At 57.0% G+C, this 23,433-nt stretch overlaps 3 protein-coding genes across 5 annotated transcripts; 1 reads left to right on the top strand and 2 right to left on the bottom strand.

Moving 5' to 3' along the window:
- Positions 1-477: 477 nt before the first annotated feature.
- Positions 478-8,524, bottom strand: ALKBH4 (alkB homolog 4, lysine demethylase). Its single transcript, XM_003804321.5, has 3 exons — positions 8,392-8,524; positions 3,276-3,473; positions 478-1,644 (listed from the first exon to the last, which is right to left on the bottom strand). Exons 1-3 carry the CDS (start codon positions 8,512-8,514, stop codon positions 1,057-1,059), a joined length of 909 nt encoding a protein of 302 aa, XP_003804369.1. The 5' UTR covers positions 8,515-8,524; the 3' UTR covers positions 478-1,056.
- Positions 8,525-8,539: 15 nt separating this feature from the next.
- LRWD1 (leucine rich repeats and WD repeat domain containing 1) lies at positions 8,540-16,600 on the top strand. The gene is made up of 15 exons (XM_003804320.4): positions 8,540-8,838; positions 9,473-9,707; positions 9,810-9,926; positions 10,848-10,988; positions 11,228-11,332; positions 11,571-11,696; positions 11,772-11,886; positions 12,063-12,163; positions 12,364-12,571; positions 13,083-13,155; positions 13,251-13,391; positions 15,644-15,735; positions 15,880-16,035; positions 16,118-16,230; positions 16,335-16,600. Exons 1-15 carry the CDS (start codon positions 8,759-8,761, stop codon positions 16,473-16,475), a joined length of 1,944 nt encoding a protein of 647 aa, XP_003804368.2. The 5' UTR covers positions 8,540-8,758; the 3' UTR covers positions 16,476-16,600.
- A 276-nt stretch (positions 16,601-16,876) lies between these two features.
- On the bottom strand, positions 16,877-22,630 carry LOC117981057 (DNA-directed RNA polymerase II subunit RPB11-a). 3 transcript variants are annotated; one of them, XM_034964667.4, is made up of 5 exons: positions 22,612-22,630; positions 22,222-22,331; positions 19,594-19,683; positions 17,771-17,945; positions 16,877-17,104 (listed from the first exon to the last, which is right to left on the bottom strand). In XM_034964667.4, exons 2-5 carry the CDS (start codon positions 22,272-22,274, stop codon positions 17,069-17,071), a joined length of 354 nt encoding a protein of 117 aa, XP_034820558.1. In that variant the 5' UTR covers positions 22,275-22,331; positions 22,612-22,630; the 3' UTR covers positions 16,877-17,068. The 3 variants fall into 3 exon arrangements, with proteins under 3 accessions (XP_034820558.1, XP_034820559.1, XP_034820560.1); XM_034964668.4 differs by lacking the exons at positions 19,594-19,683; positions 22,612-22,630 and having other exon boundaries at positions 22,222-22,336; XM_034964669.4 differs by lacking the exons at positions 16,877-17,104; positions 22,612-22,630 and having other exon boundaries at positions 17,228-17,945; positions 22,222-22,336.
- Positions 22,631-23,433: the final 803 nt, after the last annotated feature.

Here is a 23,433-nt window from a genome sequence, read left to right on the forward strand (position 1 = left end):
GCCATCCTCCCACCTCAGCCTTTCGAGTAGCTGGGACTACAGGTGTGTGCCACCATGCCCAGATGCCCAGCTAATGTTTGTATTTTTTGTAGAGATGGGGGTCTCACTATGTTGCCCAGGCTGGCCTCAAGCAATCCTCCCACCTGAGCCCCGCAAAGTACTCGGATTACAGGTGTGAGTCACTGCGCCTGGCCGGGAGCTTTAATTTTTCCTACTTGTTAACAGCGTTATGGGGCTGGGAGGAGGCTCTCAGATTTCCCTGCCCTCCTCACATCCCCCAACCCCCCCTGGGCGTGGGGGTGTCAAGCATGAGTCAGGCTGAGCCTGACTCTGAAGCTGTTCCCAGTTCTTTAGTCTAAACTTCAAATCTTCAACCAACTCTGTTCCCTAATCCAACACATTCCCCAAATGAAGGGACTGGACGGTGAGATATCGGGAAACCCCATGAAAATAGATGCATAATAAAGGTGAAAATCATTTAAAATGTTCCCATTTTTTTTTTTTTTTTTTCAAAACAGTCTTGCTCTGTCACCGAGGCTGGAGTGCAGTGGCGTGATCTTGGCTCACTGCAACCTCCGCCTCCCAGGTTCAAGCAATTCTCCCACCTTAGCCTCCCGAGTAGCTGGGATTACAGGTGCGAGTCACCACACCCGGCTAATTTTTGTAGTTTTTGTAGAGACGGGTTTTCACCGTGTTGGCCAGGCTGGTCTCGAACTCCTGGCATCAAGTGATCTGCCCACCTCAGCCTCCCAAAGTGTTAGGATTACAGGCGTGAGCCACTGTGCCCGGCCCCCAGTATTTTTTAAGCTCAAATGATCCCATGTCCCCAAGACTGTGACAAACTAAATAACCAAAAAAGTGTGGCCACGGTCCAGGTGGAAGGGGGCTGCCTGGAGGTACGTTCCCATCAAAACCTGCTCCTGGGCAGGGTTCACACTGCTCACAGCATCAGGGGTCAGCCATCTTCTCTTGAAACCCCGTGAGTTGCAGGAGGCCCTGTTCTGTGCTCCTCATTTCAATCCCGGGATCAGTCAAGTCTGGAGCCAAGGAGGCGGTTCACACGGGTCTTCCTTGGAAGGAGAGGGCGATCTGCAGCAGTTCCTGGCCCAGCTCTTGCTGCCTCCCTCCAGGGCCAAACTCAGCCGACAGCTCCCGGAAAGTGACGCAGACGCGGCGGGCCTCGATGTGTCTGCGGTGGATGGCATGCTTCCACTGGTGCCGTGCCGCCCCGGTGAGGACCAGCAGGGAGCGGGCGGGTAAGGGGATGGCCACCTCCACCTCCTGGCATAGCACCGACCGGCTGGGTGCTATCACGCTGTCCACCAAGGCCTCCGGGGCAGCTGACGGGGCCGAGCAGAGGAGCAGGCTCCCGGGCGCCTCCCGACACATGGACAGCACGGTGGGGGACAGGAGGTTGAGGCTGACCAGCCGCTCCCCCCACAGCCAGGCGTCGTCCAGGTGGGGGTCGATGGCAGAGCCCCGCTCGGGGCAGTAGTCCAGGTTGCACTGCTCGACGGGCCGGAAGCCCTCAAGCCCCGGGTAGAGGCCCATCCTCCGCACCACCTCCCGGCTGAAGCTGGGGAGGCCGCAGAAGCCCTCGGTCTTTAGCTTCTGTTTCCGAAAGTTGACTTTGGGGCCATAGTCCTGAAGGATGAAGACAAAGAGGACATGAGGTGTCTGAGTTTACGAAGATGTCTACCACAGACTAGGTGGGAAGAATTCAGTCACAGTGACCCAGGCAAGCAAAAGCCCCCTGGCTTCATGGAGGTGAAGCAGGAGGAGGCAGACTCAAGGAGACAGAAGTGACAGCAAATGGCCAGGCATGGTGGTGCATGCCTGTAATCCCAGCGCTTTGGAAGGCTGAGGCAGAAGGAGCTCTTGAGGCCAGGAGTTTGAGACCAGTCTGGGCAACAAAGTGAGACCTCCTCTCTACAAGAAATTTAAAAATTAGGCTGGGCATGGTGGCTCACGCCTATCATCCCAACACTTTGGGAGGCCCAGGCAGGTGGATCGTTTGAGCCCAGGAGTTCCAGACCAGCCTGGGCAACATAGCAAAACTCTGTCTCTAGTAACAAAACAAAAATTAGACAGATGTGGTGGCACAGGCCTTAGTCCCAGCTACTTAGGAGGCTGAGGTGAGAGGACTGTTGGAGCTCAGGAGGTTGAGGCTGCAGTGAGTGGAGACTGAGCCACCGTACTCCAGCTTGGGAGACAGAATGAGACACCCTGTCTCAAAATAATAATAATAATAATTATCTGGGCTTGGTGGCACATGCCTTAGTTTCAGCTACTCAGGAGGCTGAGGTTGGAGGATCGCTAGAGCCTGGGGGGTCAAGGCTGCGGTGAGCCGATATCACATATTGCACTCCAGTCTGGGCGACAGAGCGAGACCCTGTCTCAAAAAAAAAAAAAAAAAAAAACCTGTACACAAATGTTCACAACAGCCAAAAAGTGACAACGCCAATGTCCATCGACAGATGAATGAGGAAATGAAATGTACAAACATCCAACAGGATGTCACAAAAGAATGGGGCTGGGCGCGGTGGCTCACGCCTGTAATCCCAGCACTTTGGGAGGCTGAGGCGGGCGGATCACTTGTCAGGAGTTCGAGACCAGCCTGGTCAACATGGTGAAACCCCGTCTCCACTAACAGTACAAGAATTAGCTGGGCATGGTGGTGGGCACCTGTAGTCCCAGCTACTTGGGAGGCTGAGCCAGAAGAATGGCTTGAACCCGGGAGGCGGAGGTTGCAGTGAGTTCAGGTCATGCCACTGTACTCCAGCCTGGGTGGCAGAGCGAGACTCTGTCTCAAAAAAAAAAAAAAAAAAAAAAAAAACTACAATGAAGGGTGAGGGGGCACCCAGGGATGTTTGGACACAGGTGGGGAAGGAGTTGGAGGGAGTGGCGGGCCCGGGGAGGGGGAAGGTGGGAATGCGTGTGAGGAGACATGACACGGATGGTGACAATGGGAGGTGGGGGCGCCTGCAGCTTGGGAGAATGGGGTGCCTTCACCACCACCAAGCCAGCTGCAGAGAGGGGCAGAGAGCCCAGGAGCGCATATTACAGGGAGATGGGGTGCCCGGGGGCACCTCTGCCCATCGGACACATGTCCTGCAGCGAGTCTGGCTGCCCACAGCCCCAAGGTCTGGGGAACTCGCCCACTACCAACCCTGGAGGTTTGTGGGGTGTGGCTGCAAGGAGGGGGATGGCCCCCAGCAGTAGGGCTGTCTCCTCAGCGCAGCCCAGCACCCTCCATGAGCTCAGGGCCGGTCTACCTGCTTCCTCCGTCCAGACTGGGATTGCTTCCAGGGGTCACGGTCCATGAGCCGCACCAACTCGGCTTCTTCCTCCCGGGTCACAAAGTCCTCGATCAGCATCACTCCTGGGAAGGGGAAGGCCCAGCCCTCAAAGTCAGACTCCTCTGCGCCCACGGCCCAGCCGGTGTCGGAGCAGTAAATGAAACGGTATGTTTTCTGCAAAAGAAACACAGGTCCACAGGCTGGGCAACACAGCAAGACCCGGTCCCTACGAAAAGTTAAAACAGGCCAGGTGCGGTGGCTCACGCCTGTAATTCCAGCACTTTGGGAGGCCGAGGTGGGTGGATCACCTGAGGTCAGGAGTTCAAGACCCGCCTGGCCAACATGGTGAAACCCCATCTCTACTAAAAATACAAAAATTAGCCAGGCATGGTGGCAGGTGCCTGTAATCCCAGCTACTCAGGAGGCTGAAGCTGGAGAATTGCTTAAACCCAGAAGGCAGAGGTTGCAGTGAGCCAAGATGGCACCACTGCACTCCAGCCTGGGCGACAGAGTGAGACTCAAAAAGAAAAAAAAAGTTTAAATAAAAATTAGCCAGGTGTGGCAGAGCGCGCTTGTCATTTCAGCTACTCAGGAGGCTGAGGCGGGAGGATCATTTGAGCCCAGGAGGTTGAGGCTACAGTGAGCCATGGTCGCGCTACTGCACTCCAGCCTGGACAACAAAGCAAGACCCTGTCTCAAAAAAAAAAAAAAAAAAAGGAAAGACACATCCTGGAGCCATGGCAGCCCCTGGCACTTGTGTGCCCTCAGGAGACCCTCTGATGGCTCATTCCTCCCCTCAGGACACCGTGGAAGGCAGCTGGAGTCTAGGGGGAGGTGCAGGCAGAGCCTCTGCCCCAGGCTGACCGGGGAAGGCCCACAGCCCTCTTGAGCTAACACGAATTTGATTGGTTTCCTTTCTCACTTTCCTCCCCTGTAAAAGAGAAGGGTTTGTACAACATGTTTTTCCTTCTCCATTTTACAAAGGAGGCTCAGCAAAGTTAAGGAACCAGCCCGAGGATGGACAGCACCTCCTGCACTCCCATCTCCTCAGCTGCTTCCAGGAGGCCCCAAACTGCCTGACTACCTTGAATCTGTGCACGCTAATCTCTTTAGGTCTTTGCTGATGCCACCCCGGTGTCCCACCAGGGGTTGGCCCGTGCCTATCACCAGCGTGAGGGTCACCTAGGAGGGCAGCCACCTTCCCTACAGAGCTGAGCGTTCAGCTGAGCTCCTCAGTGTCCCAACCTCCCTTCTCCTCACTCTTGTCCTCAGGGCACCTTTCCAGACCCAGCATCCCCCTCAATCCTCATACCCTGGGAACTCCCACCCCATGTCCCTCTCTGCTCTGCCACCAACCCCGAGGCCTGGCGGTACTCTAAGGGTTCCCCCATGCTAAAGAAAGTCTAGAAACCAGGCCAGGCGCAGTGGCTTACACCTGTAATCCCAACACTTTGGGAGGCCAAGGTGGACTGATCACCTGGGGTCAGGAGTTCAAGACCAGCCTGGCCAACATGGCAAAACCCCGTCTCTATTAAAAATACAAAAACTAGCCGGGCGTCGTGGTGCATGCCTGTAATCCCAGCTACTCAGGTGGCTGAGGCAGGAGAATCCCTTGAACCCGGGAGGTGGAGATTGCAGTGAGCCAAGATCGTGCTAGTGGACACCAGCCTGGGTGACACAGTGAGACCCCATCTTGAAAATAATAATAATACTTTTTGTTTGTTTGTTTGTTTGAGATGGAGTCTCGCTCTGTCACCAGAACTGGAGTGCAGTGGCACGATCTCAGCTCACTGCAACCTCTACCTCCTGGGTTCAAGCGATTCTCCTGCCTCAGCCTCCCGAGTAGCTGGGACTACAGGTGCACGCCACCACGCCCAGCTAATTTTTTTCTTGTATTTTAGTAGAGACGGGGTTTCACCATGTTGACCAGGATGGTCTTGAACTCCTGACCTTGTGATCCTCCCGCCTTGGCCTCCCAAAGTGCTGGGATTACAGGCGTGAACCACCATGCCCAGCCAATAGTAAATTTTTAAAAAAGAGTTTCGCCAATGAAATAGCCAGTATTTGCATCCGTGGCACTGAACATTTTACATGGATTATCTAGTTTCATTCCCAGGACAGCCCCAAGAGGAAGGTACCATAACTATCATGGGCAGGAGGTGTAGACATGTGGAGGTTCTGGCCGGAGTCACCCAGTGAGGACTTCGGAGGCCACCAGAACTCAGCCCTGGGCTCTGTGGCCTGTCTCCTCTTCCTCTCCCATCTCCAGGCTCCTCACACCCTGGGCTGCCACTCACTGTGGGCCGCTGTCTTTCTCTGTTCTTCCCTCCAGGGACCTCAGCCCCTTCCAATGCTTTACTTCCAGCCACCGACTCCAGCTCAGACCCCTCCTGAGATTGGCACTATCTCCTCCTGCTCCTGGGGCCCTCCCACGGGAAACATTAAAACTGGGAGTCCCCCGTGTGTCGGCTGAGCAGGCTGGACTTGTCCGAAAGGCCATGGAGCACTCTTGAAGGGTTTTAAAGGAGTGACGAGGTCAAATGTGAATTTTAGAAAGATCTGGAGGGGGGAGGGGCAGATATGAAGGGTGAAGGCTGGAAAGCCAGTGAGGAACTGCCCCAGTGCCCTGAGATCCTGGATACCTCACTCTCCTTGTTCCATAGCCATCGGGTTGGGAAGATGTCACCTCCACATGGCCACTGGAACGGGTCAGACTTTCCGCAATTTTTTTCTTTTCTTTTTTCTTTTTTTTTTTTTGTTTGAGGCAGGGTCTCGCTCTGTCACTCAGGCTGGAGTGTAGTGGTGCTCACAGCTCACTGCAGCCTTGACCTCCTGGGCTCAGGCAATCCTCCCACCTCAGCCTCCCAAGTAACTGGGACTACAAGCACACACCACCACACCTAGCTAATTTTTAAATTTTTTGTAGAGACAGGGTCTTGCTATGTTGTCCAAGCTGGTCTCAAACTCCTAGACTCAGGCGAGCCTCCTGCCTCAGCCTCCCAAAGGGCTGGGATTATAGGCATGAGCCACCGCACCTGGCCCCTTCCACAAATTAAAACTCTTAAGTTCATTCATATTGTTGTACAGCCGTCACCACCATTCAGAACTTTTTCATCTTGCAAAACTGAAACTCTTTCCCTATTAAACAACAGGTCCCCATCTCCCCTTCCTGAGCCCTCGGCAACAACCCTTCTACTTTCTGTCCCTGTGACTACCCTACGTAGCTCACACAACAGGAATCATGCAGTATTTGTCTTCTGTGACTGCTTCCTTAACTTAGCATCGTGTCCCCAAGGTTCGTCCATGCTGTAACATATGTCAAAATGTCCTTTTTTTTTTTTTTTTTGAGACAGGGTCTCACTATGTTGCCCAAGCTGGAGTGCAGTGGCGTGATCACAGCTCACTGCAGCCTTGACCTCCCAGGCTCAAGCAACCCTCCCACCTCAGCCTCCTGGGTAGCTGGGACTACAGGTACGTGTCACCATGTATGGTTAATTTTTTTGTAGAGGTGGGATTTCACCATGTTGCCCATGCTGGTCTCAAACTCCTGGGCTCTGGCGATCTGCCTGCCTCGGTCTCCCAAAGTGCTGGAATTACAGGTGTGAGCCACCGTGCCCAGCCTGTCCTTCCTTTTTAAGGCTGAATAGTATTCTACTATGTGTATGCACCACATTTTGTGGATCAAGTCATCTTTTTTTTTTTTTTTTTTTTTTGAGAAGGAGTCTTGCTCTGTCACCTGAGCTGGAGTGCAGTGGTGCGATCTTGGCTCACTGCAACCTCTGCCTCCTGGGTTCAAGCGATTCTCCTGCCTCAGCCTCCCGAGTAGCTGGGATTACAGATGTGCCTCACCAAGCCCGGCAAGTTTTTGTAATTTTAGTAGAGGCAGGGTTTCGCCATGTTAGCCAGGCAGGTCTCAAACTCCTGACCTCAGGTGATCTGCCCACCTCAGCCTCCCAAAGTGCTGGGATTACAGGCGTGAGCCACTGAACCCGGCCCAAGTATCTTGATAGATGCTTGGTTTGCTTCCATCTTTGGGCTGTCGTGAATAATGTCGTGAATATGAACATGGGTGTGCAAATATCTCTTCCAGACCCTGCTTTTAGTTCCTTTGGATATATACCCAGAAGCAGGATTGCGGATCATGGGTAATTCTATGTTTAATTCATGAGGCATGCCATGCTGTTTCCATAGGACCTTGGGCACTTTTACCATGGACGTTGGGGCAGTCTTCACTGGCTTACCAGCCTCCACACCTTCATATCTGCCCCTTCCCTTCCCAGGATCTTTCTAAAATTCACATTTGACTTCATCACTCCTTTAAAACCCTTCAAGAGCTCTCCATGGCCTTTGGGACAAGTCCAGCCTGCTCAGCTGATGCACCGGGGAGCATCTGTGATCAGACCTCCCCCCCCTCCCCCCCCGCCCCGCCCCGCAACCTCTCCAGCCTCATCTTTCTCACCTGAGGCATCACCAATCCACCTTCCTACCCCACGCAGTTTTCTGGGTTGGAATGCCCTTGCAACCAACCACAGTCCTTCCATGCCAGCCCAAAGGCGCTGAGTTCTTTTTCTTTATTTATTTTCTTTTTGTGAGACAGAGTCTCGCTCTGTCGCCCAGGCTGAAGTGAGGTGGCTCGATCATAGCTCACTGCAGCCTCCAGCTCCTGGGTTGGAGCGATCCTTGAGTTCCTTTTCGTTAGTTAACTGGAATTCACTGTCTCCTTGCCCATTGTAGTCCACGGCCTTCAGGCACCGTTGGACTGGTATTCAGCACCCTCGATCGACCCTTTCCGTGTCATCTCCCTGCAGGCCCGTGAAGCTCCCAGCGCCAGACCCGAGAGGCTACGTCGAGGTTTGCAGGCAGATCCCCCCAGAGTCCCCGAGGTGACCCGTAATCGAACCCACCCACGTTCCAGCTCCTTCCCCACTCCCAAACCCGCTCCTTAAAGCCCTCATCTCCTCACCCTGCATCACCCCTACCGTAAGGGTCCCTCACAGGCTTCGATCCCGGCCCCTATCATGGCCAAGCTGGACCTCAGTTTCCCCAGATGCAGAGCGACGTTTGTGGGCGCGGCCCCTCTCCCACCCCTTACCGCTGGGGGCAGCTCCCAGGGCGGGTCACCGCCGCGCTGCCGCTCGCAGATCAGACAGGTCCGGATGCCCTTGCAACCGCATTCCCGAAGGACTTCGGGGGTCTCGGCGGCAGCCGCCGCCATCGCGCCGTCCGCGTGGCCAGTGCGCAGGCACGGCCGTGGGGGCCGCTGGGAGTTGTAGTCCGTGCGGGGCGGGGGCACGAGGCCTGGGTTCCGCTTCCTTCCGGTCGTTAACGCCCACGGGCTCGCGCGGCGCCGCCTCCTGGGCTCAGTTACCGCGGACGCCAGTACCCGGCTCCAGGAGACGCAGGGCGACGCCACACGTCGGGGTGGCCGACTGGGTCAGCGCGGGCTGCGCCTCCTCGCCATGGGCCCCCTCTCGGCGCGGCTGCTAATGCAGCGCGGGCGCCCCAAGAGCGACCGGCTGGGGAAGATCCGGAGTCTGGAGTAAGAGCCGGGCAGGGGGTGAGGCTGTGTCCTCGGGGCCGGGCGGTCGGGAAGAAGAGCGGGGACCCTCCCCAACGGCCCGCTTGTCCCCGTTATCGCCCTCTGGGTTCGGCAGAGTGGTCCAAATGTCTTCTTGTTGGGAGATCGTGGCCCCACCCGCTCGCCGGGAGCCCCGAGGGGCCTCATCCCCTGAAGGGAGCCCGGACAGTTAGGGGCACAGCCGGCCGCTATCGTTAGAGGGCCTGGGAAGCACAGACGAGCCCCCGAAGGATCAGGAAGAGCATCCTAGAGGGGGCTAGGATGCCCCCCAGTCCTAATAGTTGCAGTTTTTTTTTTTTTTTTTGTTAAGTGGTGGGGAGTCGGGAGTAGTGGCGCGCGCTTCTAGTCCCAGCTACTCGAGAGGCTGAGGCGGGAGGATCCCTCAGCCCAGGAGTTGGAGGCAGCAGTGAGCTATGATCGCGCCTAGGCGACTGAGTGACACCCCGTCTCTAAAAATAAAGTAACGGGGGGATGGGCGGGGCGGCTACACTTGTACGAGAAATGTCAGGTGAAAAAGCCTTCTGAGGTACCCGGGGCAGATTGGTGTAGGGTGCAAAGCCTGCCCGCCCCCTAAGCCTTCTGCCCCCAACTCCAGCCTGTCAGGATTGGAGCTGCTTTCCGAGCACCTGGACCCCAAGCTCCTGTGCCGCCTGACGCAGCTGCAGGAGCTTGACCTGTCTAACAACCACCTGGAGACGCTGCCGGACAACCTGGGCCTGTCCCACCTGCGTGTCCTCCGCTGCGCCAACAACCAGCTGGGGGATGTTACTGCCTTGTGCCAGTTCCCCAAGCTCGAGGAACTCAGCCTGGAGGGCAACCCCTTCCTGACGGTAAGTGGGAGCCTCCCACCAGCTTCATACCTGGGGCCAGGACTCTGTTGGGCTCAGGCTTAGCATCTCCTGAGCCACTGCTCTTCACCCCCTCTTCCCCAGGTCAATGACAACCTGAAAGTCTCCTTTCTCCTGCCCACGCTCCGTAAGGTCAATGGCAAGGATGCGTCCTCAACTTACTCTCAGGTGGAGAACCTGAATCGGGAGCTGACCAGCAGGGTAAGGGGATGAGAGGATTATTGTGTGCTTAGGAGCTGTGGGGGCATTGGGAGAAGGATAGAATTGGACATCAGGAGGATGTTGAGGAGGGTGACTGATAGAGGCTCTTTGCCCCAACAGCCCCTAGCCTGATGTGCTACTTTATTTATTTATTTATTTTTTGAGATAGAGTCTCACTCCGTCGCCCAGGCTGGAGTGCAGTGATGCGATCTTGGCTCATTGCAACCTCTGCCTCCCAGGTTCAAGTGATTTTCCTGCCTCAGCCTCCCGAGTAACTAGGATTACAAGCACCTGCCACCATGCCCAGCTAATTTTTTTTGTATTTTTAGTAGACAGGGTTTCACCATGTTGGCCAGGCTGGCCTCAAACTCCTGGCCTTAGGTGATCTGCCCGCCTTGGCCTCCCAAAGTGCCGGGATTACAGGTATGAGTCACCACACCTGGCCTGACTCTTCTAAGTAGCTTTTTCTGGGGTGTTTATTTTTTACCTTTTTTTTTTTTTTTTTTTTTTTAGAGACAGGGTCTTGCACTGCTGCCCATGTTGAAGTGCAGTGGTGTGATCATATCTCACTGCAGCCTCCAACTCCTGGGCTCAAGCGATCTTCCCGCCTTAGCCTTCTGAATAGCTGGGGCTTTAGGCGCATGCCACCACGTCTGGATCATTTTAAAATTTTTTGTAGAGATGGGATCTTGCTCTGTTCCCCAGGCTCCAACTCCTGGCCTCAAGCGATGCTTCTTCCTCAGCCTCCCAGTGGCTGGGACTATAGGCACCTGGGTTGTGGCTGATGTGTGTGTGTGGTGTTTATGAGGCTGTGATTCCAGGAGGCTTCCAGCAGGTGGCGGGATTGATTCCCTGAGATGGAGGGTTGGGTCCGGAGGAGCTGGGGTGGGCCGGGCCTGGATCTGGTCCCTCTTGCACCAGGTCACAGCTCACTGGGAGAAGTTCATGGCCACACTGGGTCCTGAAGAGGAGGCTGAGAAGGCCCAGGCGGACTTTGTGAAGTCGGCTGTCAGGGATGTCCGCTACGGGCCCGAGTCCCTCAGCGAGTTCACCCAGTGGCGGGTATGTCCCTGTCCCAATGTACAGGGAGTCACTGGCTCTCGTATCCCTAGCTGCCTGGAGGTCCCTGGCCATGAAGGGCTGAGGGGCTGTGGGAGTGGGGTGAGTCAGGGTGGGCAGCCCTGTTGGCTGGAGAGGCCCTTCCCCAACTCTGGAAGCATAAGCTCCCCCTGACTATGCATCGGCAGGGCTGGGGGCACCTGGGACTCTGCCCAGCTTCCTGATGGCCTGGCCCCACCCAGGTGCGGATGATCTCTGAGGAGCTGGTGGCCGCCAGCAGGACCCAGGTGCAAAAGGCTAACAGCCCAGAGAAGCCCCCAGAAGCTGGAGCTGCCCACAAGCCCAGGGTGAGTGCAGCTCCCAGGGCTCTGAGGCCAGCCCAGTCCCTCCTCCCTGGAGAAGCTTCAGGAGACCAAGGCGTCCTGGGCATGTGCCCAGGAAGCACCCCAGGTCCCGGCTCACTCCCTAGGCGACCCCGGGCCAGCCTGGGCCTCCTGCATCCGCAGTGAGGTGGGGTCCAGCCTGTGATGGGGAGGAAGGAAGCCCCAGGCAGACAGGCCCATGGTCACAAGGCCCCCTCCACAGGCCAGACTGGCGGCCTTGAAACGGCCAGACGACGTCCCACTCAGCCTCTCTCCCAGCAAGCGGGCGTGTGCCTCCCCGTCGGCCCAGGTGGAGGGCGGCCCTGTGGCAGGCTCCGATGGCAGCCAGGTGAGCTGAGGTGGCAAGGAGCAGGTGGCAGATGAGTCGGGGCTGGGCAGCCGTGACCCTTCTCTCCCCCCACAGCCTGCCATGAAGCTGGAGCCCTTGCACTTCCTGCAGTGCCACAGCAAGAACAACAGCCCCCAGGACCTCGAGACCCAGCTGTGGGCCTGTGCCTTCGAGCCGGCCTGGGAGGAGGGTACATGGTGGCGGGCAGGCGGGGCAAGGGCCGCTGGAAATAGGGCCGCCTGGATGGGTGGGGGATCAGGAGACAGAGCTTAAAAGGCGCCATCAAGGCTGGGAGGAGGAGGCTGCAGGGAGGACCTGGATGGGAAATGTCTCTGTTCATCCGACCTCTCAAAACCGGGCACTCAGGGGCCACATCCCAGACCGTGGCCACGTGCGGCGGGGAGGCTGTGTGCGTAATTGATTGCCAGACGGGCATCGTGCTCCACAAGTACAAGGCACCCGGCGAGGTGAGTGCAGGGCCCTGTCCCTGCTGGGCAGGGGTGCCCGACTGACTCCTGAACAGCAGCATGGGGATGGATGCAGGCTCGGCCCCCTGCCCCACGGCCTTTTTCTTTCATGCTGGGGCTCCCTCCCCCAGGCCCGGGCTACCCGCGTGTTCACACCAATAGCTCTGCCCCAGTGACTGTTTACTCTAACCCCCGCCCAGGAGTTCTTTTCTGTGGCCTGGACCGCTCTGATGGTGGTCACACAGGCTGGCCACAAGAAGCGCTGGAGTGTGCTGGCGGCTGCAGGCCTACGGGGCCTGGTCCGGCTGCTGCACGTGCGTGCCGGCTTCTGCTGCGGGGTCATCCGGGCCCACAAGAAGGCCATCGCCACCCTGTGCTTCAGCCCCGCCCACGAGACCCATCTCTTCAGTAAGCCCCTCCCCTTCACCCCTGGGACCCCCAAGCACCCCTGTCCTGCTGCCCCAGTAGCCTCCACGCTCCCCTCCCTGGGATGGCTGGGAGCTTGGGCACCTGCCGGGCCCCAGTCTTCACCGCTCTGACTCCAGCTTTGGCAGGAAGCCATGTCGCTTCAACCCTGGCTTTATCCACAGCCTGCTCTGTGGCCTCGGAGTTTTCCAACAGCCTGGGCCACTCTGTCCCCTGTCAGTGACCTGGGGGTATGCCCCTGCCCCCGGGTGTGGCGCCCCTGTCAAGGGGGATGGATGAGCCACAGGAAGTGGCCGCTGGAGCCACCGCATCAGGTTAGATGGAGGAGACAGGGATTGGGGGCCCGGGAGTGTTCCTGTCTCCTAGCCTTGGCCCGCCCTCCCTGCCTTGGAGGGGCTGGCCTTGGGACCGTGGGCTCAGCCTGGGATGCAGCCAGCAGGAGGGAGCAGGGTCACCTCAGGGCCACTTCTCCCCTACCCCACCCCCTCTTCAGCGGCCTCCTATGACAAGCGGATCATCCTCTGGGACATTGGGGTGCCCAACCAGGACTACGAATTCCAGGCCAGGTGATGCTTTGGGTGAGGCTGGGGAGTGACCAGCTGCTGGGGCAGGGACACCTCGGTCTGGGTCTGATGCTCTGTTCCCCCTTGCCTACTGGCAGCCAGCTGCTCACACTGGACACCACCTCTATCCCCCTGCGCCTCTGCCCTGTCGCCTCCTGCCCGGACGCCCGCCTGCTGGCCGGCTGCGAGGGCGGCTGCTGCTGCTGGGACGTGCGGCTGGACCAGCCCCAAAAGAGGAGGTGAGGCTGGGCAGGGGGCGCCTTGGAAGCCAGGCCTCTGCACAGGGTGGCTGTTGGCCCAGATGGGCTCACAGCAGCCTGGGCACACCCGGGTAACCATAAGGGTTGTTTTTAGAGGCCTCTTCGCAGAGCTGGCTTGTCCCACCTTTCTGCCAGGCTCTGGAGGAAAGGACTCTGACCCTGCTCTCACCCTGGGTTCAGCTGTGGGACTGGGCCATGATGACCTCCCCTTCACCTGGGGTTTCAGCACCATGCTGTACCCATGTGATCCAGCCCACTCCTGCCACTCATCAGCAGTGTGATGGTCCTCTGTGCTGGCGTAATGTCCTCATCTGTAAAGAGGGGCCGATGGCTAGCGGAGGGCAGGTGAGGTGGTGTCTGGGCAGGCAGGCTTTGGAAGTGCCACGTTGAGGCTTTCTGGCTCATCTGGAAGGCCTCTGAGACAGGGCTTGGCAAGGGGTCCCTGTCCTCTTGGGGCCCCCAGCCTACTGGGGAAGACAGATGCTCAGCAAAGGTGGCCAATCAAAATCCCACAGTGTGATGCCAGCTACGAAGGAGAGGGAAAAAGAGTAACCGGCAGAGGGACACTAGCGTGGGGGCCTCAGGGGACTCTGCTGAGGTGACCAGTGGCAGATGAATATTCTGGGGCTCACGCTTTCCTCCCTGGGAGCCCGGTGAGGGAGTCAGCGGGCGGAGGGTGGGGAGGTGCTTGCATGGAGGAAATGGTGCGTGCAAAGGTCAGTGGCAGGGGAGCCGGCTGGCCTGCTCCCCCATGTGGCCACAGCTGGGTGGACCCAGCCCAGAACGAGGTGGCAAGGGTGCCTGGGCGGGGCACGCTGGGCTTTGTCAGCCACGGTAAGCTTTGCATTTCTATTTACTTTTTATTTGAGATGGAGTCTCCCTCTTGTCACCCAGGCTGGAGTACAGTGGCTCAATCTCGGCTCACTGCAACCTCTGCCGCCAGGGTCCAAGTGATCCTCCTGCCTCAGCCTCCCGAGTAGCTGGGATTACAGGCGCACGCCACCACGCCCGGCTAATTTTCTTTTTTTTTGAGATGGAGTTTCACTCTTGTTGCCCAGGCTGGAGTGCAATGACACGATCTCGGCTCACTGCAATTTCCACCCCCCCACCGGGTTCAATTAATTCTTCTGCCTCAGCCTCCCAAGTAGCTGGAATTACAGGTGCACGCCAACACACCTGGCTTATTTTTGTATTTTAATAGAGATGGGGTTTCACCATGTTGGCCAGGCTGGTCTCGAACTCCTGACCTCAGGTGATCCACCCGCCTCAGCCTCCCAAAGTGCCAGGATTACAGGTGTGAGCCATTGCACCCAGCTGATTTTTGTCTTTTTAATAGAGACGGGGTTTCCCCGTGTTGGCCAGGCTGGTCTCGAGCTCCTGACTTCAGGTGATCCACCCACCTCAGCCTCCCAAAGTGCTGGGATTACAGGTGTGAGCCACTGCCCTGGGCCAAGATTTGGATTTTTAGCTTACCTACAACAAACAGCCCAGGAGGAGCTTCGACACAGCAGCTGCTGTGTTGAAAGGAGCAGCAGGGGCCTTGGCTGCAGAGGTGGTGGTGGCGGTAGTTATGGGCTTCTCTTTCTCACCAGCAGCCCCTGGGCCGCCGCCTCCCTCCCTGCCCGTGTGTCTGGTCCCTGTGTCTAAGATGCTTCTTCTCTTACCCTCTGCCCACCTGGCTCAGGCCTGGCCCATGGTTAGCTGCTGGGCCACTCTCCTGGCTCCAGGCTAGCCTCCGAGAGTCAGGTAGCTGCCGGGACACTTCTCCAAGCAGACACTCCCACACACTCAGCTCTGAACCATGCAGCAGCCATTCCCCCATTCCCCCGTCTTTTGAGTCAGAGCAGATGCCCCCAACAGCCCCCTGGGCCATGGCCTGGAAACACCTGCTCTACTTGGCTGCCAGGAGGCCCCTGTTCATCTCACACTGGGTCCCAGAGGCACTGGCTCGTTTCAGAGCCTTTTCCGACCCCCTGGCCTAGCCCCGTCCTGGAAGAGCCACCCCTCGTGCCTCTGGGTCACTACTGTGACTCGGGACACTCAGGTGCTGGCTCCCCCTTCCAGGGCAAACTGAACCTTCCTAGGGCCAAGAATGTATCTCTTTGGTGGCATCTTCTGTGCAGCCTTCACACAGGGCAGGGTCCCCAGCAGGTGCCCTGCAGATGCCTGGGTGAGTGGGCAGCTCTCTATCTGCAAGGAATGGCCAACTAGCATCTCGTGCTGCCCCACAGGGTGTGTGAAGTGGAATTCATCTTCTCTGAGGGCTCCGAGGCATCTGGACGGAGAGTGGATGGGCTGGCATTTGTGAATGAGGACATCGTGGGTGAGTGAGCTCAGCTTGTGGGACAGCCTGGCCTCCGGGCACACACATGGACCGCTTGTCCCTGGGCTAGGCTTCTGAGGATCTCTAGTGGGAGAAGGTGTCTGGGAGGGGCCACCCTGCACAGCTCTCCCTTCTCCCCCACAGCCTCCAAGGGGAGCGGCCTGGGCACCATCTGCCTGTGGAGCTGGAGGCAGACGTGGGGGGGCCGGGGCAGCCAGTCCACGGTGGCAGTGGTGGTCCTGGCGCGGCTGCAGTGGTCGTCCACCGAGTTGGCCTACTTCTCGCTCAGTGCCTGCCCTGGTGAGCCTGCCCCCCTGCCCGCCCCATCCCGCAGGCCTCCGGGAGCTCTGCCCCCACTCAGACTCCACCTCTGTCCCAGCAGATAAGGGGATTGTGCTCTGTGGGGATGAGGAGGGCAACGTGTGGCTCTACGACGTCAGCAACATCCTGAAGCAGCCACCCCTGCTGCCGGCAGCCCTGCAGGCCCCCACGCAGGTACCGCTCAGCTCACCCTGCCCAGGCTTGGGCTGGCAAGGCATCAGGTGCCCTGCCTTTGGTCAGCAGGAGCCCAGCCCAGCCCTCCCCTCTCTCCCCACCAGATCCTGAAGTGGCCCCAGCCCTGGGCCCTTGGCCAGGTGGTGACCAAGACCATGGTGAACACGGTGGTGGCCAATGCCTCCTTCACCTACCTCACTGCCCTGACGGACTCCAACATCGTAGCCATCTGGGGGAGGATGTAGCCTCACACCATCGCAAAGGACCAGGGATGCAGCTAACTTATTCAGCTTTGGGCCGATGGGGGTGGCGGGGAGGCGGGGGGGGTCTTTCAGTGAATATTTTTATTAAACTCTACTGTGGACAAGAAGCCTGTGGAAAGGTGTTTCGAGTTATGCAGGAAGAAGTGTTCCTGCTTTGACTGACAGGCAGGCCCAGGAGTTGAGGCTTCTAGAGCAGAGACTCTTGGGAGCTCATGGGTTTGCACACTTCTCTCCGGCTCAGCGCAGCCCCTGGACTCCGGATCTTTGGTCCAGAATGAATTCATCCCTGCCAGCCAGACGCCCCTGAAACAGGTCATCTGCCTGCATCAAGCCTGACAATCCATTTGCTTGTGAAGTCACCGCTGCTCAAGTCCACATCCAGGTCTCTTCCGCTATACTTTATTAGGAATATAAAACCTAATCTATGTACAGGACATGTCGGTGTCAGGGTGAGGGGTGGCCACAAGGCGGGCCATGGCTGGGACCGGCCGCTCTCCTCGGCGTGGTACCTGGAGCGGAGGGTCAGGCACAGGTAGGAACGGGGCTCATAGGCCGAGCAGAGCCCCCTCTGGCCCCTACTCAATTCCTTCCTGCTTGTCTTTTATGGCCACCTGGGAGAGAAGAAGAAGGTGGAGACTGAGCTGGAACAGCTGGGGCAAGGACGCTGGAAACACGTGCCCAGCATCCCCCGGCCAGGCCCTTCCTGGAGGGCAGCCATGGGCCACACTCCCCAGGACAGTGGAGCAGCCGAAGGGCCCTCCCAGCTGGCCCAATCCAGCCATTCTCTATGGCAGCCCCAGCAGGAGTCAGAAGCCACAGAGGCTTCCTGGTGAGCAGACATTGAAATCCCCCAAGCTGTGGCTCTTTCCCCTCTAAACTGTTCTAGATTCCCAGGCACCCTGCCAGGAACAGGTGTGGGCCACCCTGGGGTGAGCTGCCTCCCAGAGGCCTGGAAGGACCAGGCCTTGCCAATCACCGACAAGGGACGTAGAAGAGCACCCCCAAAGGACAGTAGGTCCCCACCCCGATCTGGCCCACAGCACCCGAGGGACCCTGCAGCACTACAGAAGTCCCATGGGGCAGACGGGAGCCACAGGCCCAGACTCCACAGCCCCTCAGTCCACATGTCCTGGAGCCTGTGGTGGAAGTCCCTGCTCTTCCATCACCGCTGCCTCTCCCCCAGTACCTCCGAAGAAACAGGCCAGGGCTGTCCCAGGCCTGGGCACACGGGCCAGTGTCCAGCCCACCCCGTCTGCCCCTCCAGGCCCTGCCCTCACCCGGAAGCGCTCCTCCAGCAGGGACAGCTCACTGATGAGGTCGGTGATGGCGTTGGTAAAGGCTTCCTGGGGGCTGTAGTCCGGCGTGGTCTGCACTCGGATGATGATCTTGTGCTCCAAGGGGTGGGGGACTTTGTAGCCAGCAAATAGCACTTGCGGGTCCTTTAGGAGTTGTCTGAGGTCCAGGGACAGACAATGTGAGGGTCTAGCCTCATGCCCAAGCTGGGTAGCAGCCAGCTCAGAGCAGAAGAACAGACTTTCTAGCCAAAAATCCCCCCCAACTTTTTTCCCCAAAAGTCTTCAAGGAAAGTAACACTTTTAGGAAGATACCTCATGTGGGGACACCCTACCCCCGCCACACACACACACTCTGCATCCATGAGGTTGAAGGACCCGAGCTGGAAACAGATTCCAGCAACCTCTTCCCACTGGGCACCGCAGTGCTGGCAAAGAGATCTCCCAGGCAGTGAATGTCCAGCCAGTGTTCAGTGACTCAGACCCAAAAAGCCCACAAAGAGCCTCCACGCAACAAATAAAGGCAGCAGGAGAGGAGGGCCAGCTCCCGGCAGTGAGTGGAATGCAAATGGAACTCTGCCCTCCGAGCAGCACAGCCGCCAGCGGCTGGCCACGCACACTGGGCCTTGTGCCATGGGGCTGCGTCGCGTACTGTGCCCTGGGCACGCAGGGGTCTCCTCTAGAGCGGCTCAGAGTGGTGTGAGCACCACAAGGGGGACCCGTGCATAGGTGGCAACACTGAGCTCAAGAGCAGGGGAGAAGCAGGGCCCCAGGAGAGCTTGGGTGCCCCACTGGCTGGGCTCCGGGCAGGAGTCCTCCATCCCCATGCCTGACCACACCAGGAGACTGGGCAGACCCCACTCACAGACGGGGAAAAGCCTGGCTTCGCTGGTGGCACCAGAGGGAAGAGCCAAGTCTACAGTAAAATGACAAGTCCCTGGGCCAGAATGGCAGACACATCCCTGACCAACCACCTGGCTAGGACCTCACTGGTATAAACAAACACCCACCAACCAATGCAGGGCGCCCGTTAGGGGCACTGGATAGCCACAGAACTCCTACTTCTTTCTCTTGTTAAATAGAAGTTCTAGTCTCTGCCACATACATCTTAGAGGCCCAGGTGGCACTGAGGTCACAAACGGGTGGCATGAGGGGAGCTAAGCTTGACTGCTTTTCAATGCCCCTCAGCATGAATAACACACAGGCCTACCGTGCTGGAATCTGCTGCTCGTTCATTTACAGAATGTGCACTTAATGGTGAATGTAAGGCCGGGCGCAGTAGCTCACGTCTCTAATCCCAGCACTTTGGGAAGCCGGCAGGTGGATCACCTGAGGTCAGGAGTTCGAGACCAGCCTGGCCAACACAGTGACTCCCCATCTCTACTAAAAACACAAAAATTAGCCGGGCATCGTGGTGTGGGCCTGTAGTCCCAGCTACTAGGAAGGCTGAAGCAGGAGAATCACTTGAACCCGGGAGGCGGAGGTTGCAGTGAGCAAGATCGTGCCATTGCACTCCAGCCTGGGCAACAGAGAGAGAAAATTCCATCTCAAAAACAAACAAAAAAAAACAGTGAAGGTAAATGCACGTGTTCATCTACAGAATAAGCCACTACAGAAGCGTGGCTTATGTGAAGACATGGAGGTCGGTGTCATTTTGATAAAAAGGTACCAAGATTATAAAATGCCCAGAGCAAGCCCCCAGAAGGACTTCCTGTAGCTCAGAGAGACTGAGGAAGACTTGGAACTTGTGCTTTGCCCAGAGGGGCCCATTAAACACAGCCCCTGAGAGCCTGTGACGGGAAACTTACGATTTAATGATGTTTCCCAGTGTGTGGTCTTCTTTGTTGATGGTGAATAAACAGGCATTGGGTACCTTGGTGTCCTTGTTAATGGTGATCCTAGGAAGACACAGAGGCCACAGATGAGGAGCAGGGGCTCCCCTCCTCCCACCCTGAGTCTAAACCCTGTCTCCTCCCGGCCAGGTGTGGTGGCTCGTGCCTGTAATCCCAACACTTTGGGAGGCTGAGGTGGATGGATGACCTGAGGTCAGAAGTTCAAGACCAGCCTGCCCAACATGGCAAAACCCTGTCTGTACTAAAAATACAAAGAAAAAAAAAAATTAGCTGAGTGTGGTGATCCATGCCTGTAGTCCTAGCTACTTGGGAGACTGAGGCAGGAGAATCACTTGAACCTGGGAGGTGGAGTTGCAGTGAGCCGAGATCATGCCACTGCACTCCAGCCTGGGCAACAGAGTGGAACTCTGTATCAAAAATATAAAAATAAAAAGGAAAAATAAGCTCTGCCTCTTCCTGAAGGCCTTTCTCAATCTCTTCATCCCATAAAGGCCTCGCCAACCCGGTCCCCTACCTTCCTGCTACCCCAGGTCTATGGAACCTTGGCCTTTTCTGAATTCCTCCTTTTTTTTTTCCAGTAGAGATGGGGTTTTGCCTTGTTGTCCTCGCTGGTCTTGAACTCCTGGCCTCAAATGATCTCTCCTGCTGCCCAGGCTGGAGTGCAGTGGTGTGATCATAGCTCACTGCAGCCTCCAACTCCTTGGCTAGTGATCCTCCCGCCTTAGCCTCCTGAGTAGCTGGGACCACAGGCGCACGTCATCATGCCTGGCCTGTTCCTTTCTTCTTATGCCAACATAATGAAGCAACCAAAAGGTGAAGAAGAGAGGCCCTGAAGTTACACGGTGAGGCTGGTCCTGACCCTGTGAGTTCCGAAAGCAACCATCCCCCTGGCTGGAGTGTGCAGTCCTTCCATCCATTCCCCAAAACAAGTCATGCTCTGGCATTTACTATGATTTTAGTGAACGCTTAGATGGACAAAGACAGGAAACTTCCATTGGATTTTCCAAGACAAGGGGTTTTCAGAGTGCAGTTCCCAGATAAGCAGCATCAGAATCCCCTGGGAACTTGTTAGAGTCTCCCACCTCCCACTGACTGGACCCAGAACTCTGGAGGTGGGGCGCAGGGATCTATGGTTTAAGAAGCCCTTCAGGTGATTCTAATGCACACTCAATTTGAGGGCAACTATGCTGACAGTAAAATCTCACACAGGTGAGAGGTATCAAGTTGAATATCCTTTTTTCTAAGGTGGTTTCTCCAGGCTGACACCACACACATTTTAGGGTGCATCATTCTTTCCTGTGGGGTGTTGTCTTGTGGACATTGTAGGACATCAGCAGCATCCCTGACCTCTATCCAGTAGATTCCAGTCATAACCCCCTTTGACAACCAATAATGTTCTCAGTTATTGCCACATGTCCCTTGTGGGGCCAAAGGGTCCCCAGTTGAGAGTCTGCTCTAAAGGAGGCCGAAGTGGCTGGCAAGGGCCAGACCAAGACCTCTGCACGCCAACCTGGGAACAATAAGAGCCAATGGTTATGAGGTTTTCCAGGTGCTGAGCTTTGGACCAAGAGTTTTACACAAATTACCTCATCCAATTCTTTTTATTTTGAGACAGGATTGCGCTCAGTCGCCCAGGCTGGAGTGCAGTGATGCGATCAAAGCTCACTGCAGCCTGGAACTCCTGTGCTCAAGCAATCCTCCCACCTGAGCCTCCCAAAGTGCCGGGATTAAAAGCGTGAACCAGCGCACCTGGCCAGATCCCTTTTTTTGTTTTTTGAAACGGAGTTTCGCTCTTGTTGCTCAGGCTGCAGTGCAATGGCGTGATCTCCGCTCACCTCAACCTCCACTTCCCAGGTTCAAGTGATTCTCCTGCCTCAGCCTTCTGAGTAGCTGGGATTACAGGCACCTGCCACCACGCCCGGCTAATTTTGTATTTTTAGTAGAGACAGGGTTTCTCCATGTTGGTCAGGCTGGTCTTGAACTCCCGACCTCAGGTGATCCGCCCGCCTCGGGCTCCCAAAGTGCTGGGATTACAGGTGTCAGCCACCGCACCCGGCCTGAATCCCACGTTTAAGTACAGTAATAAACTCATTTTCCAGATGAGGAAACAGGGCCTCCGACAGATCAAGCCACTCGCCCACAGATACAGAGTGAGCCCAAGCTCTCTCCCCTGGACTCCTTCAACCCGCAGGCAGCGAGGAGCCACTGCGGCTTTTACGCAGGCCGCTGACAGATCGGAGGGAATGAAGGATGGAGGTGGCGGGCGAGAGACAAAAGAGGAAGCTGCCAGATCCCAGAGGAAAAGGGCTATGGAGAACCAGACACTCTGGGTTCGAATACAAGCGCCGCCACTTCCTGTGTCCGGGGCAACTTGCTCGCCTCCAAGCCTCCGTGTCCTCATCTGCAAAATGGACACACTCGCGACTGCCTCGCGGAACGGCCTTAAATTTGGCTGACACAGGCCAAGCGGACGATCAAGCAAAAGCTGTTTCCCTCCCGGGGCAAGAGATGAGCAGGAGACACCCCAGAATGCGACAGCCGCAGGCCCGCGCACCTCGGCCCACCGCAGCCGGCGTCACTTACTTCTTCTCGCCCTCGAAGAGCAAGAACGACTCGAAGGCTGGAGGGGCGTTCATGCTCCCGCCGCCGTTGCGTCCACACCCCAAGTGTCCGCCGCCGCCGCCACCAGAGCCCTAATAAGAGGCCTCTTCCGGATTACTCCGGCGGGGCAAACCCGCGCAAGGATCGGCTCATCGCCCCCTGTCGGGCTGGAGGATCTTGCGCAGGCGCGAGAAAACCCCGAGAGGCCAGTGCCTCTGCGCATGCGTCGGTGGCGAGCGCACCGCCCCCCACGCCCCCCGGCATGGCTTTCCCCCGTGGGCGCTTTTCGGCGCATGCTCAGAGCGCCGGCAGGGCTGTTCTGCCCCTACAGAGTCCTCCTAGTCCTGGCTGAGCGGGAACCTCAAGCTGTACCTTTCTCCTTTCCCCATGTCCCTTGATCTCTCTTTGGAAACATGCACCCCCTTGGAGTGCGCAGCAGGAGGCCCCTGAATAGAGAGAATAAAGCTAAGGGGTAGTGGACAGCTGCGGCTAGCAGCCGTAGGGGGAGCAGAAGATCTCGTGGCCAGAGGCAGATCTATGATAAGCCCCCTGCCCAGGCTGCCTATACCGACTGCTGCAGGACCTCTGCCTGGGGGGTGCAGCTGGCTTGTTAGCCGGGAGGGACAATTGGGTGAGGGATGCAGAAGGAGGCAGGTGTATACAGCAGTGAGAGGGGAGCCCGTAGGGTTACGTACATCTTTTTATATATTATTATTATTATTTAGAGACAGTGTCTCCCTCTGTCACCCAGGCTGAAGTACAGTGGCGCCATCATGCAGCCTCCAACTCCTGGGCTCCAGAGATCCTCCTGCCTCAGCCTCCCGATAGTTAGGACTGCAGGCATATGCCATCACACCTAGCTATTTTTTTTTTTTTTTTGGAGATGGTGGGTGGGGGGGGCCTCCCTATGTTGCCCAGGCTGGTATTGAACTCCTGGCCTCCAGCAGTCCTCCAGCCTCAGCCTCCCAAAGTGCACTTGGTGGATGTGGGCAGCAAGCCACCCAGGTGCCAAGGCAAGAGACCGAGGGCACGAGCTGTTCCAGTATAATAAAATATATAAAATAAGAATAGTTATACTAGATATAGATCTTAGATATGATTATATATGAATCATTAATCATTAGTTTGTAGTGATTATTCTTTATTCCAATATTATAATAATCCTCGCTCTACAATCATAACCTAGGAAAAACC

The sequence above is a fragment of the Pan paniscus genome, chromosome 6, assembly GCF_029289425.2.
Source record: "Pan paniscus chromosome 6, NHGRI_mPanPan1-v2.0_pri, whole genome shotgun sequence".
Taxonomy (NCBI): Eukaryota; Metazoa; Chordata; class Mammalia; order Primates; family Hominidae; genus Pan; species Pan paniscus.

What these genes read in the sequence shown, in the direction of transcription:
- ALKBH4 (XM_003804321.5), bottom strand. Translation starts at nt 8,514, where the DNA reads ATGGCGGCGGCTGCCGCCGAGACCCCCGAAGTCCTTCGGGAATGCGGT. An exon ending in CCTGGGAGCTGCCCCCAGCG is followed by an intron (nt 3,474 to 8,391) that starts GTAAGGGGTGGG and finishes TTTCTTTTGCAG; the next exon opens with AAAACATACCGTTTCATTTA. An exon ending in AGTCTGGACGGAGGAAGCAG is followed by an intron (nt 1,645 to 3,275) that starts GTAGACCGGCCC and finishes TTCATCCTTCAG; the next exon opens with GACTATGGCCCCAAAGTCAA.
- LOC117981057 (XM_034964669.4), bottom strand. Translation starts at nt 22,274, where the DNA reads ATGAACGCCCCTCCAGCCTTCGAGTCGTTCTTGCTCTTCGAGGGCGAG. An exon ending in CTCTTCGAGGGCGAGAAGAA is followed by an intron (nt 19,684 to 22,221) that starts GTAAGTGACGCC and finishes GTGTCTTCCTAG; the next exon opens with GATCACCATTAACAAGGACA. An exon ending in CTGGGAAACATCATTAAATC is followed by an intron (nt 17,946 to 19,593) that starts GTAAGTTTCCCG and finishes CCTGGACCTCAG; the next exon opens with ACAACTCCTAAAGGACCCGC.
- LRWD1 (XM_003804320.4), top strand. Translation starts at nt 8,759, where the DNA reads ATGGGCCCCCTCTCGGCGCGGCTGCTAATGCAGCGCGGGCGCCCCAAG. An exon ending in GCGAGTTCACCCAGTGGCGG is followed by an intron (nt 10,989 to 11,227) that starts GTATGTCCCTGT and finishes GGCCCCACCCAG; the next exon opens with GTGCGGATGATCTCTGAGGA. An exon ending in CTCGCTCAGTGCCTGCCCTG is followed by an intron (nt 16,036 to 16,117) that starts GTGAGCCTGCCC and finishes CTGTCCCAGCAG; the next exon opens with ATAAGGGGATTGTGCTCTGT.